The following is a 15,229-nucleotide window of genomic DNA, read 5'->3' on the forward strand; positions in this document are numbered from 1 at the left end:
TACGATGCAATTTATATATGCGTGGTCAAGTTTAAAGTTAAAATTTTAAATAATTTAATATAATTTAAGTAAAGTTGTATATATATATTTTTTTGAACGGTGACTTTCTTTTTAAGTCACCCAATGTTACACCGTCTAAACGGCGGCCTTACTCAAGATCTATCCAGACTACGTTATCTTAACCGGACCCCTCGGAAACCGTACTGACTCCACACGAGATGCCTCGCTGAATTAACAGGCGGATGAAAACCGGGGTGCGGCTCAGGATCGAACCCCCCTCAGTGTGTTTGTCACCATTATTGCCCAATATCCACCCCAATATGACACAAGTGTGAATTGAACTTGAGTCTCCATTGGAAAACCCAAGTCACCTACCACTAGGCCACAAGTGAAGGAATAAGTAAAGTTGTATATGTGTTGAGAAAAAAATAAAGTGAATTACACGTAATTTTTTTGGACATATATACATATTCATTCATTGCGTCTAAGGAAATCTCATATGCTAGTTGTCGTAGAGCAGCTGTACATTCTTGTATATAGGTGAACCCGAGTCTACCTCTCGCATCTTCCTTTGTTGAATAAAGGATATTGTTCTGACAAATCATTCGCTTAACGCGTAAACAATTGTCTGCTCATTCGAAAATGTCACCTAAAATGTTATTCGTCGTAAACGGGATTGGGACTTCAATGTTTCGTTAGCTCCATATCGATTACGATCAAGTGGTGGTTGTCTTGTTAGCCCTCGTCGCCTTTGAGATCGCTCAACCAAATAGTTAACCGTTATTCTACCGCTTCAATAATGAGTTCGTGTTCTTCGGAAGAATCGGATGAAGAAAATGAATTCCATCCATTTTTGTGAGAGTAAGAGAGGTTTTTAAAAAAAAAACTAGTGAGGTTTTAAAAAAAAAACTAATGAGATTTTTCGTGCTATGCGGCGAAAATTCGCTCGGTATCAGTTCAGCGGTACTGACACTTGATGTAGTAGCCGAAAGACAAAAAAACATAAATAATAAAGCGTTGATATTCTTTTGAGTTAATAATATACATAATATTAAATTAAATTAATATAAGCATGTGATTATATTAAACAGTAATAAAAACGTTCATGTCTTATCGTCACAAATCTTAATCCACTATCAGAAGGTGAAAGCTAATTTCTTTAAATAATTTATTTTTTAGTCTAAACGTTCATGTCTTAACATTTCAAAATCTTTTACGGTATGTCCTTTGAGCCTAACCTAGTTTTTTTTTTGTGAAATCTGGTCATATGCCTTGCACATGAAGGCATTCTTGTCATTTTATATTTCCAGGGACTAGTTTGTAAATAATTAATAATCAAGGACTATGTTGTAAAAAAACATATAAATAAAAAATATAAAAAACTGAAACTCACTCTCTCCCTCCTCTCTTTAACGCTATGTTCCCGAGTTTCATTAAATGAGAGAAAAGAAAAGATTCGGAAGGAAATAACTTTTAGTTATGTTCCAGAGTTTCATTAAAGGAGAGAAAAGAAGAGAAACTGAGAGATTTTTTTTTTTCTAAATTAATCTTTCCAATTTGGAAAGAATCGAAGAGAAAAGAAAAGAAAATGAAAGAATCATTTCTTTTCTCTCTTTAATTTAACTCGGGAACACAGTGTAAACTCATCTCTCTATGCCGCTCTCTCATCTGAGCCCTAAGACTGTCTCCAATGCAACGGCCTGCATTTACTACATGCATCCTAGTCATCACTGTCAAATCAGCTTTTTACTCATCTTTTCCACATGCACTCTCTCTCCTCTATTTAACTCCAACTCATCCTTTTCACATGCATCCTCTCTCTCCTCTATTTGGACCCACTTTCTCCACTTTCTCTCTCTGCACTTAAGTGCACTTCACTACACGCAACACCCATTAAGTGCACCCCACCCCAATGCGTCCCTTACAAATGCACATGACACATGTGTAAATGCAACCCCCAACAAGAAGCGTTGGGGGCAGTCTAACCCTAACTCTCTGCACAATTTCTCCCTATGGAACAACAATCAATCATCCAAATCAACGTAATCGAAGGATCCGACGCCAATTTCCCCTTTGAAGATGCCAGAAATTCCTTCGAAGAACCCGATCAATCCGTTTCAACCTCCGAAGAATCTACTGTTACTTTCATATCAGAACAATTGTCGGAATCTCCCTCATCTCCTTCCTCCGCCGGTTTACGTCATCGCCGACTATGCCCCAATGAATTTTTTTTTTCTGATTTATGCCCCCAACAAGCCTGTTGTTAAATGGCCAAAAGTTGTGTAGCCAGTCTATTCGTAGACATGTTTTTATTCTCCGGCCTACCAAAGAAGGTTATTATATTGAGATCAGGGATTTAGGTGTTTGTTGGTGTGTGTTTGGGTGTATTTTTCAAAAAAAAATGTGTTTGCTCTATTGGAACAGTGTTTCTTTTGTGAAACAGGATTCAGTTGTGTGGTTGAGATAAGGGATTTCGGTGTTGTGGGGATTGGGTTAAGCTCCAACCAGGGAGATACAAGGAAGGATAAAACCGGTTCTGCTCAAGAATAGTTTTGATTATACGAAAAATACGCCTACGGCTTTTGTGGCGATAAGTTCTTGTCCATAGTCATCTGTTATGGTGGTTGTAGATGATGAAGGGTGGTGGCGGTGGTGATGACGGCTGTTGTTGATTTGGAGATGGTGGCGGTGGTGGAGGAGGGTGGTTGAATGGTGGTTATTGATTTCTATGTAAATATTTATAGTTATAAAAATAATAATATTTTTTAAATTTATTTTTTTAATAATACTAAATAAACAGGGTAAAAGACTAAAATACCCCTGAGTAACTAGATTTAACCAAAAAAATAAACTGGGTTAGGCTTAAAGGAAATACCGTGCAAGATTTTGAACAAAAAAAAAAATAAACTGGGTTAGGCTTAAAGGACATACCATGCAAGATTTTGAAACATTAAGTAAAAAACCCGTCAATTTTAAAGGCAAATAACACTGCCTGCAATTTGGTGTAAACATAAAGGACAAAACTTGTAATTGTATACTATTAATAGGTGAAGTAAATGAATAGTGGTTTGTGGTATTTTTCTAATTTATGTACTGCTAAGTGGTAATTTGTATGATTTATAATACTCATTTTACCCCAACGTTGCAATAGTATCAAAACTAGTGCTTAAACTTTCAAATGTCACTTTGATCCCCTAACCTAAAGTTTGGGGTTTACTCTAAAATTAATTTCTTGCAACGTTTTTATTTTTATTTTATGTATGTCTCGGTATAAATTCGAGTTCATCTACGCTTTAACGCATGTATTGTTTTTAGGTGCGTTTTGACGTAAATTTTGTTGGAAACATATTAGGCCAAACATAATACGTTTTCATTCGAGAATATAAATTTGAGTATACGTTTCGACGTAAATTTGGTTCGGAAACGAGTCGGGTCGATTGTAGTCTATATTTTATCACCCCGCGTACGACTCGTACACACGTGTTTATTTTATGTACGGTTTGAGCAAGGCCGTCTTTGAGGGGGTGCGGGGTGGGCAACGGCACAGGGCCCAAACCCTCCGGGGGCCCAAATGTTTTTAATTTTGTATAGAATTTACGTTGTATAAGCTAAAATATATCTATATTGAATCGAAAGATGACACAAACAAGCTCTTGTTAAGATGGATATTGCCTTGCTTAAACAAAAAGGAGACGCGGGTTCTAATCCCGATGTCTCCAAATTCTTTATTTTAGCTGCATATGACATTTAATGCTTAATTTTGTCAACTAAATCTTTCCCTTTAATTAATAAATTACTAACTAAACTTAGCTAAAAATAACTATTTAAATTACTTTCACATAAATTTTAGTGATTATATAATTGATGAGTTCATAATACATAGAAAATTTGCGAATATGGCCCAAAATTTTTATCTCGCACAAGGCCAATTTTTTTTTTTTTTTTGTAATTTTCAGAGACGGCTCTGGGTTTGAATTGGTCTCCGTTTAGACGTAAATTTTGTTTGTAAACAAGTCAGGTCAAATAAAATACATTTTCATTCAAGGAGTATGAATTTTGATTACTCTATGTTTCAACATAACTTTAATTCGGAAGTGAGTCAGATTGATTGTCGTCTATACGCGTAGAAAGTCGCCGCAACGCGCGACGGGTAAAAAAAACTAGCCGGTAAAAAAAACTAGTTTACTGTAATATGCAGCAAGGTGGATTTGAACACACAACGTAAGGGTTAGAAAACAGACGTTCAACTAGTTTACCTGAAGCCATTTTTGTGTTTAGACTTGATTCTGATTTCTTTTATCCTTGATAAAATTCTTAGTTTAATTCGTTAAAATCAATGCATCAAGCAAGAGTCGAGCATGTGACCTTGCGTTTAACTATCAAGTTATTTCATGACATTAGCCCCACATAATAAGTGTAAAACAACGAATTAGTAATAGAACATGCGAGTCAAGTTAAAATTCTTTACATATTTTAGTCAATATTTTAAACCAAGTTATTTTGACATATTAGTAATTTCATAACCCAAACTTGTAACAAAAGTACCGATTTTGCCACCAGCAGTATGTTTTTCTAATATTTGTTTTACGTAAAAGTAAGATCGACTTAAATCAATCATCAACCTTGTGTCCTTGTGAGACACCCGGTAATTGATCAAGAAGTAAAAAGATGGACAGGTAACCATGTCTTTGAAAGTGAGATCAAAAGACAAAAGGCTAATGTTTTTTGTTTTATGAACACACACAATAACCATGTGTTTTGAAAGTGAGATCAAAGAGATGGTGACATAGTGATGTAACCCATCGCATACAGGCTGGCTAGTATAGATGGAGGGCAACCAGTGGGGTATTGTGTGATAGGAGGCTCACAACTAAACTAAAGGGGAAATTTTATAGGGTAGCTAGCAGTTATGCCCGCTATGCTATATGGAACAAACTGTTGGGCTATCAAGAAGACATAAGCGCGCAAGATGGAGGTAGCAGAGATTAGGAGTGACTAGTATATCGGAGAAGATTAAGGAGGGGAGATTGATATGATTTGGGCATGTGAATGTTACGTATCTTATTTATTTTATATTTTAGTTTTATTATTATTGTTAAGTCAAGGGATTAGGATGTTATTTTGGTTTAGTTTGGGGGTGTCTTGTGTAAGTGTCTTGTTTATTTAATTGGTTTACGTATGGAATGGAAATCAGCCAGAATTTGAGTCAAATTTCCTTCTATCTCTTAGCTTTCTTCTTCCCCAAGGTTTAAACCCTATCAAGGGTATCAGAGCATTCCAGTAGATCCTTATCGGAAAAATTCCAATCACCATGACGAACACCAGGAACCAAGAGGTCGACAAAGCAATCAAGGATCATGACAGGGCCATATCCGAACTTCAAGCAACATTAGCGACAATGATGAGCCAGCAAGAACAGATTCTAAAGGCGCTGAACGAGAACAAGACCATAACAATCGACCCTTCTGGTTCCGGAAAGAAGATTGAAGTGGATTAACGTTTCGGCAACCGGCCGATGCGGATCGGGAAAGTCGAGTTCCCTCGGTTCAACGGTGAGAATGTTGAAGGGTGGATCTACCGTTGTGAGCACTTCTTCAACATCGACGAGACCCCCGACAATCTGAAACTCAGGCACGCGGCCATACATCTCGAGGGAGATGCGATCGAGTGGCATCAATCGTTTATGAAAACAAGGGGTGTTACTGTGGCTGAATTTCCATGGGAAGATTATGTTCAGGCCATTACTTCCCGTTTTTCCAATGCCATGTTTGAAGACGCAATGGAAGAAATCGCATCGCTTACCCAGATAGGTTCATTGAAAGAGTATAATAGTTCCTTCGATAGTTTACTGAATAAGGTGAGTATTTGCGAAGCTTATGCTGTTAGCTTGTATCTAAAAGGGTTGAAACCTGAAATCAAAGGACCCGTAAAGATGTTCAAGCCACAAACTTTGCATAAGGCGTATGGCTTAGCAAGAATCCAAGATATTAACAATAAGAACTTGATGAATCAACTCGCTGGTTTGGAGGATGGGTCGCGAATTGTCAAGAATGGGAATGAATCTGAGAAGATTACACCTCCGGTGAATCCTGCCAAACTTTCGTTGCTTCCAGATCCAACAGGAGTCCCTGGGCCACCAGCTTATAAACCAGCAACTATTAACGCGAAGCGCTTGTCAGGTGAGGCACTCGAGTTAAAAAGGTCAAAAGGAGAATGCTTTTGGTGCACTGAAAAGTTCGTTCCAGGACACAAGTGCAAAAAGAAACAACTTTTTGTTATTAATGTGGAAGGCGATGAGGAGACTGAACAAGACGACAATGGTTAAGGATGAAATTGAAGAGCTTACTTTTTGAGGGCAAAAAGTAGGTTAAGGGGGAAGTATTGTTACGTATCTTATTTATTTTATATTTTAGTTTTATTATTATTGTTAAGTCAAGGGATTAGGATGTTATTTTGGTTTAGTTTGGGGGTGTCTTGTGTAAGTGTCTTGTTTATTTAATTGGTTTACGTATGGAATGGAAATCAGCCAGAATTTGAGTCAAATTTCCTTCTATCTCTTAGCTTTCTTCTTCCCCAAGGTTTTAACCCTATCAGTGAAGCGGAGGAAAACGACGACACCAGTTAGAGTAGTGGAAACTCTTACTGTGGAGGGGAGGAGAGGAAGAGGCAGACCCAAACTGACATGAGATGAGCAGATTAGGCATGATTTACTAGAGTCGCATCTTTCTGAGGACATGGTCCAAGATAGGACTAAGTAGAGGCGTAGGATTAGGGTTAAGGACTTCTAGAAGATATTGCAGTAAGATCTTAGGTGTATTTTAGGGACGTAAATTTTTCTTTTTCTTTAATGGATTTTTCCGGTGATTGTCTTCTTGTGTTTATGCCCAAATGATGTTGTATGTTATTATACATGATTTACATTATATTGTGTCACTCGGATCACTTTCTTGGTATGAATGACTTCTTATTTCTATATTCATTGACTTGGTGTGTTGGTATGTTGTTCGTTTTGGAGCCGAGGGTCTCTCTGGAAGCAGCCTCTATATCCCTAAGGATAGAGGCATAGTCTGTTTACATCCTACCCTCCCCAGACCCTATAAGTAGCTTTGCTATTTGTAGGATTTACTGGGTATGGTTGTTGTTGTACAAGTTTTGTCCTTTATGTTTACACCAAATTGCAGGCGCTATCCTTTAGCGCAAAAGTTGACAGATTTTGTACTTAATGTTTCAAAATCTTGCACGTTATGTCCTTTAGGCTAAACCCAGTTAGATTTTTCTGTTAAATCTGATCATGTGCCTAGGTTTTTTCTAAGACCTCGTTTGGTTTGATTTCGTGTACCAAGAAATACTTTAATCTGAAAGTGACATACACCCGTCCACAGAATAAGCAAATCTCAAAACTACATCGAAATGTCTCAAAAAAGCGATTATCATGATGCTTTCAAGTCCCAATAAACATCAAATTATTTTGCATCATTCTTCGTAGTCCAGATTACAGTTTTTTTAAATCTTAAAATCTTAAATTGAAACATCCTCCTTAAAAAATCAATGTCATAAATGATTGTTGTGAATACTTTTGAAATATGTCTCATCTTTGTACTTGGCGTATATAGGAAGCTCAAGTGCATTCTCCGCAATTTTACCGTCTTCATGTATTTTTGCAATGAGGCTTTCAAGTGATGGGAAGTTGGCCTGTCATCAAATGCATTATTCATAAAACTCAAGGACCAACACAGCTTTTTTATAAGCTTCCATATCTAAAATAGATTATATATACCATACTTTTTTTTCCGAAAGGAATATATATAACAAACTCGTCTCTCATTATATGTATTTTTAATGCATAAAACCGCCCTATACAACGAAATTTAATACTTTTTGTAGTTATTATATTTGACACGTTAGTTTTTTTAGTGTAACTGAGCCGAAGCTCGTCTAAACTCAATCTCCGCTCATGTAACTCGTTTGACTCAAGTAGTTTTTTAAGCGGAATGATTCAGACCAGGCTTGTTTATTATTTATTTATGAATTTATATACATTTATTATTTTTATATATATAACTATAATTTTTATATACAACATAATACATATTGTCTAGTTATTTTATCATAAATTTATGTATACAATATACTAATTATCATCACATATTTAAAACATTTAAATGAAAATTATATATATAGTAGGCTCATTTAGGTTCGCAAGCCTACTTGAGCTCAATAAGTGAAGTTGGGGCTCGTTTATTAAACGAGCTTATTTTTAGGCTCAGGCCCGTTTAAGCTCAACCCGATTCAAGCTTTTAGCAAGCCGATCTCGAGTAGCTCGCGAGCTACTTGGCTCGTTTACACCCCTAGGCCGTAGTTGTTCACACAAAAGTGATTAATTAAGCCGAAGGGAGCAAGCATACCTCGGGGCGAATATAGCCAACAATAACGAGATGTAATTCCTCTCCATAGAAATCCTCATCAAACTTATGAAGCAACCATGGTTCCTGAAATTAGAAAAAGAAAGGATGAAGAAAACATAGGTTGGAAAGTGATGATTTCAAGGCTATGTAGGTCCAAAAAGATTATACAGATACTCACTATGGTCTTTTCGGTGTTATCAAAGTACGGGTTCCAACCAATGCTCATAACCATCTTGTAAAAACCCCGCGTTGATAACTTGGCCCAACCAAAATAAACACCAGCAGGATGTTCCGAGAGGACTGATCCATACCCTTCTACTGATAAATTAGCTAAACAGTAAAGTAAAAAAATAATGAAATTAGTATTATTAATATTTGTGTGTCACTAGCTTTTAAATTATTGAGGATTTCCTAGGGGTGCAAACGAGCCGAGCGGCTCGCGAGCTGCTCGAGATCGGCTCGAGAAAAAGCTCAAAACGAGCTGAGCTTGAGCCTAAAATAATGCTTGTTTGCTTATCGAGTCTGGCATGTGAAGCTCGTCAGGCTCGTCGAGCCTTAGTTGAATATTAGTTTTATTAATATTTAATAATATTTACCCTTTATTTAAAGTTGTCTAGTAAACGAGCGAAGTTTGAGCCAAGCCCGAACCTAAAAAATAAGCTTGTTTAGTAAACGAGGCCGAGCCCGAGCTTCATTTATCGAGCTCGCGAGCCTAAACGAGGCTGAGGCCGAGCCCGAGCTTCACTTATCGAGCTCGTGAAAACAAAGCTCGAACCGAGCCGAGCTCGAGCTTGGGCTCGGCTCGGCTCGTTTGCACCCCTAGGATTTCCAAATTTGTTTATTTACATAGGAATTATTTCCAAATGATAAAATGCAAGTGATGATATAATGAAGCTTGAAACCTGTTGGTATTCCAAGCACCTTTGAGCCCCGACCATATCCTTTGATAACAGGACCACCAATATGCCAAGGTTCTAAGGGTAACGTACCATCTATCCCTGAAAACAAAAATAGTGAACACTGCTGACATATAAGTGAGTTTACTGGAATATGTGTAAATCAGCGAGAGGTATTTACAATCTTCAAATGGAGGTAGGCCCCACTTTTCAAGACGTAGGTCAAGAAGTGAATTGATCACTTCATCGGCTGCAGTGTAAAGATGGGACTGCTTTGGAAGAGATGGTACAGCAACCACTTCCATGTCAGCAGCTTTAGCGGCTACAACACCTGGTCTGATGTGTAACAAATCATTGCCATTTCAAAAATTCAGGTTATCTGAAGAAGACAATTTGTAAGTAGGCCTGTAAATGAACCGAACAAACACGAATAGAGGCATGTTCGTGTTTGTTTATTTTTTTGTAATTGCTTATTGATCCAAGGTAGACCAACTGAAAACGTCCATAAAAATAAGCACAAAAAGGTATTATATTTGACATGACTCATTTTCGAAATAAACTACGTCAAAACGTAAACCAACTTAAATTTATACCGAAACGTACATAAAAATAGATGGGGTCAAAATGTCATTACGTCGAAACGTAAACCAAACTGAATTTATACTGACCGGTACATAAAAATAAGCATGTAAAACTCGAGGGGGGGGGGGTGAAAATGACATTTTACAAAAATTTTAGAAAGTTGAGGGGTGTAACTGTCAATGTTAAAAATTAAGAGGCATAGAGTTAAAAGAGGTCAAAACCACTGTAGCTATGTGGTCAACAAATTATATACACACATATATATATATATATATATATAATGGGTATGTTCATGTTCGTTTATGTTCTTTCATTTAAAACCTAAAAGAACGGTTAACGAGCGTAAACAAACATAAACAAACGAACTTAAACGCATAAACAATGACAAAGATAAAAGATTCAGTGTGCTTATCAGTTATCATAAATAAGTTCCAACTAGACGATATTTGGCGCTATAATGACTTGAAACTTAAGCTAACAGTTTATCAAACTGTTGAAGGGCATTTCAGTTCGTTTCCGAAAAAGCAAACTTACAGTCATAGTTGCTAAAAGCCATCGCCTCTTGCGCCTAGGCCCATTTTTCAGGCGAGGCGAGGCAGTTGCGCTTTAAGTCGAGGAAATTGTGCTTTAACTCTCCAGGTGATGGTTTAGGCGCACATTCCGGCAAGATTCCTAGATTCCGGAGAGTTTCCGGCTAAATTCCGACAAGATTCTAGCCAAATTTCTACTTTAATCAAGGAAAACTACTTTTCTACACTAATACACAAATATTTTGGTACTAATTAGATGATATAAAGTGTTACATAATAGACTTTGTTTATTTTATTTGAAGAATAATATTCTTTTTCTAATACATAATATATTCTTTTAATTTTTCATTCTGCGCTTTATTTTTCTCAGGCCTTCGCCTTTTTTGCGCTTTGCGCCTAGGCCCCAGGCGAGGCCTATGCGCCTAGTGCCTTTAATAACTATGCTTACAGTGAATCTTCGATGACAAGACATTTGGAAGGATCAATGCTAAGCCTCTTTGCTGCTTCCAGGAATCTGAAAATGAAAAAAGTACAAAGCCAGATTAGTTTAATATACGAACCCTCATCTAATACCGATTAAAAAAGACACAAACTAGCTAGAGCAACTCGACATGTATCATCTTACATTTCAGGAGATGGCTTTCCTGCTTTTACCTCATCACCAGCAATAATGGCTGCAAAGGATTCTTTCCATGCTGCAAACGGAAACTTGTAAGATAACAACTTAAACTACGTAACCAATCCGTCTAAAAGGTTGTAGATAGAAGATTCGGTGTGCTTTATAATAAATAAGTTCCAACTTACTAGGATGATAACTGATCTTTTTTTCGATGCTATCTCTCGGAGAATTAGAAGCCAATGCCATTTGCACTCCATGGCCTCTCAAATGTTTAATCAAACGATAAGCACCTGGTAGTGCTTTAAGTTTGCACCATCTAGCAATGTGAATAATAAAATCAGAAATCATATCTAAAGTTTTGTAAAGTTTGAGGAGGTATAGTCGGTTCCTCAGTAAATTTTACATAATTTCCTTTGCACTGCAATGAAAACTTGTGATAATAACTTAGGGTCTGTTTGGTAAGAGGTAATGGAATGGACGAGAGAATAGAATAAACAAGGTAATGGAATGGACGAGAGAATAGAATAAACAAGGTAATGGAATGGACGAGAGAATAGAATGAATAAGGTAATGGAATAGACAAGGGAAAGAAATGGATCATTACCATTCCATTGTTTTGTTTGGTTACCCTTATGGGAATAGAATGAATCATTACTTTGTTTGTTTGGTAGGCAGGAAAAGACGAAAGAATGGAATACAATTCATTAAAAATGGCAAAAATACCCTTATCTCAAAATAAATAAAACATATCAATTTTCATAAAATTATCCAATTAAAAATTATAATAAATTTATATTATGAAAAATAAATTATTTTTAACTAATAGTAAAATTTCATCCAAATTTTTCCACCTAAAAAATTAAAAATAACCCAAAAGTCGTCATATATCACGTCAAGCGGGATCGACAAGCATATTCTTTACCTATCCAAGTTTGTGATCTTCATCAAACCTTAAAGATGATTACCATCAACTCCTCATTCGGTGCGAGCTTACATACAGCCTTGCCCCACTCACGAATAGTCAAACCCTCAACTTTGTTCATCTCCGCCAAAAGGTTGTTACACAGTTCCTCTTGGAGTTGATGCTTGTCGATCCCGCTTGACGTGATATATGACGCCTTTTGGATTATATTTAATTTTTTTAGGTGGCAAAATTTAGATGAGATTTTACTATTAGTTATTAACAAAAATATTCTCAGAGAGGTGCCAGTTTATCTAATAAACACCAGTATATGGTTCAGATCACGAATAACGAGTGGGTTGTTTAGGTCCAACCCTAATGCAAGAGCCTTACAATCTCGATAACCCAATAATTAAACTGCTACCCTAATTGACATGTAAAGAATTCGTTAAATAATCAAGCATCTAACCTGATGATTGACGATGGTGCGTGACTGTAAAAGAACCAGGTAGTAGAAGTCGAGTAAGTAGATCTTGTGATATTAGAAGAGAAATTGACGATCGATGGTGAAAAGGGCAAAATCGAGAATCAGCATAGTATTACTGAACGGAATGAATACAAACTGGGGGGTAAGGATGTATAAGTCACTGCCTGATTAGAGGGAAAGGGAATTCCTACGTAATGGGGGATTTCTTTCCCTTTGCCAACCAAACACTTCTATCTTCATTGCCTTTGAATGGGTCATTCCATTCCTATAATCATTACCTCATACCAAACATTACCTTAATTTTTAACCCATTTTCGTTCAAATTTTGTCTAACTACGTGAAAACTAACGACAAGACTGCAAGAGTGAGATTATAACTGATCAGAGAACATCGGGGAAATTTCCGAAAGCAAATCTTCTTTTGACATAGGAAGTCCGTAATCCTCAACAATGGCGGCTGCGGCTTCTATAGGTGTTTTCCCAATAATCTTTTGGGCCTCTCTCCCATCCCATTTCTTCTCGTATTTAACCAAATAAACTTTCAAAACTTCACTCACAATGCCATCTGTCATAACCATAAATTTTAGATAACGGATTTAAAGTTATACACTTATAAATCAACTTAAGCTTTGAAATCAAGCCGCTTAAAACAACAACTTAAGCTTTTAACAATAATATGATTAAGAAAACAAAAAGAAGTATACAAAGTTACAAACCGCCTGCTCACAATAACAGAAAGCTACCTGTATTTACAAGTGTTCCATCCAAGTCAAGGATCACACATGAAACTAGTTTCCTTATAGAATTCATCATCCGGTTTGTCAAGACTCAAAGCGGATTTCAGACTCACAATTACAAAATTCTGCAATAACAAAACAGATTGGTTTAGACTTTAGACTTTAGACATATCCCAATATATAAGCAAGTAACAGGGAGTATGAAAACATAAAAGGGGATATTAGTTTAAATTTGTTATATCTTGACATATATCCAATTTAATGGTATGAAATTAATATCAAAATTCAGTCAGGCATTTTATCAAACATCTAATGTTCATGATATCTGGTACTATGGTTATGCTGTACGAAAGTAATTTGAACTCATGTGTGGACAAATTTCATTCAGGCATTTTATCAAACATCTTATCTTCATGATATTTGGTACTATGATTATGCTCTACAGAACCTAAACCAATCGAATTATATGGAATTCAATTATTAGGGCTTGGTACAGAGAATACCTTGAGTTTAAACTAGTTTGAAAATCGCAATTATGAAGAACGAAACTTGCACTGTGATGTGTGGAGTAAACGGATGATTGACGGTGAGTGACCGGTGCGTCGCCGGAATTGTATGGATGACGAGGGTTAATTAGGTGTGTGGTTTAATTTATTGGACTGATAAAACGAAGCTGTATATCGTTTTCTTGGATAAAACCTCTGTTAGTCAAGAAAAAACGTCTGTTAGCGTTATTTGTTAGTGTTATTTGTCAAAAAGGTAATAATTTAGACCGGTAGAGCGTAGTTTGGTGGTGTTTATGTCTTTTCACGCCCAGGGGTGTACCCACTCTAACACTGTGTTCCAGAGTTTACTAACCGATGGAAAGGAAAGGAAACAAAAAGAAAGTAAAAATATTTTGTGTTCCAGAGTTTCATTTAAGGAAGGAAAATAAAGGAAAATAAAACATGTCGTGTTCCCGAGTTTCATTTAAGGAAGGAAAAGAAAGGAAGTGACAGGAAGACTAGGCTAAATTCTTTAATTTTTCTTTCCTTCCGATTTGGGAGGAAACGGTGGGAAAGACATCTTTTTTTTTTCCTTTCTCGTCCTTTCCTTTCTCACTTTTGCTTTCTTTTCTTATCCCTTATTAAGTTAACTCGGGAACAGAGCGTAAGTCAAGGGTGGGCGGGCGTACCCCATGAAAAAATATTTTTTAGTGTTATTTTTCGTCAGAAATCCCGACCGCACCCCTTGGAATTTTTCACCCGCACCCCTTGAAAATTTTCAATCGCCCCACTTAGAAAAAAAATTATTAACCACTTATTCACTTAATTATTTAATTCAATCAAAGCCCAATCTGCAATCAATTTTTATTAACACAAGCCCAAACCCAACTTAAAAAAATTAATAAAATAACCCAAACTCATCCACTCATTCCATTTCCAAATCCCGCCCCCAAAATTCCGGTTGGACCGACCCACATTACGTCAGAATTCCAATATTGAACTAGTATGATTTATTTATTTATTTATTTTGTTTTATGTGATGATTATGAGAAAATATAGATGTGTAAGGGTTTAATCTTTTTATATTTTTTTGTTGTTCTAGACTTGTAGTTAAATGATTTTGTTGTTTTATTTATAGCTTTGTTTGTATAAATGATTAGTTACAAGTAATCAACATTTAATATTAGGGCTTGAATGTATAAAAATTTAATTGAAAGTTATGGGCTATGGTTGAACATGATTGTTTATTTTGTTTAAGTGTTTAGTGTTGTTTTATGAACTTATGGAGCAAATTATATGTGTTAGGAACAATGAGTAAGAATGTAATGAACTTATGACGTGTTTAGTATCTTTAGATGATATTTTATATATATTTCAAAAAAAAACCTATAGGGCACAATTTTAAATACGTTTGTAATTTGTAATGACGTTTGCCGTGTTTTTGATGATTTATAAATTTTAGTTTAATGTTCTTTTGTCTTACATGGTCTGACCCGGCCCAACCCGCTATGAACCGATATTTTTATACAGCTAGGGGCCTAAAATCTTTGAAAATATTCTGCACCCCCAGGAAAAAAATCCTGGGTCC

General features: G+C 36.2%; 1 protein-coding gene across 2 annotated transcripts; it reads right to left on the reverse strand.

The window, feature by feature from the left end:
* Positions 1-7,411: 7,411 nt before the first annotated feature.
* LOC110937919 (bifunctional riboflavin kinase/FMN phosphatase) lies at positions 7,412-13,866 on the reverse strand. 2 transcript variants are annotated; one of them, XM_022180385.2, is made up of 11 exons: positions 13,660-13,865; positions 13,163-13,281; positions 12,798-12,984; positions 11,218-11,348; positions 11,039-11,108; positions 10,862-10,927; positions 9,483-9,637; positions 9,308-9,403; positions 8,584-8,735; positions 8,406-8,489; positions 7,412-7,692 (listed from the first exon to the last, which is right to left on the reverse strand). In XM_022180385.2, exons 2-11 carry the CDS (start codon positions 13,230-13,232, stop codon positions 7,552-7,554), a joined length of 1,152 nt encoding a protein of 383 aa, XP_022036077.1. In that variant the 5' UTR covers positions 13,233-13,281; positions 13,660-13,865; the 3' UTR covers positions 7,412-7,551. The 2 variants fall into 2 exon arrangements, with proteins under 2 accessions (XP_022036077.1, XP_035844690.1); XM_035988797.1 differs by lacking the exon at positions 9,308-9,403 and having other exon boundaries at positions 13,660-13,866.
* Positions 13,867-15,229: the final 1,363 nt, after the last annotated feature.

This window comes from Helianthus annuus, chromosome 4 (genome assembly GCF_002127325.2).
Source record: "Helianthus annuus cultivar XRQ/B chromosome 4, HanXRQr2.0-SUNRISE, whole genome shotgun sequence".
In the NCBI taxonomy this organism is placed as follows: Eukaryota; Viridiplantae; Streptophyta; class Magnoliopsida; order Asterales; family Asteraceae; genus Helianthus; species Helianthus annuus.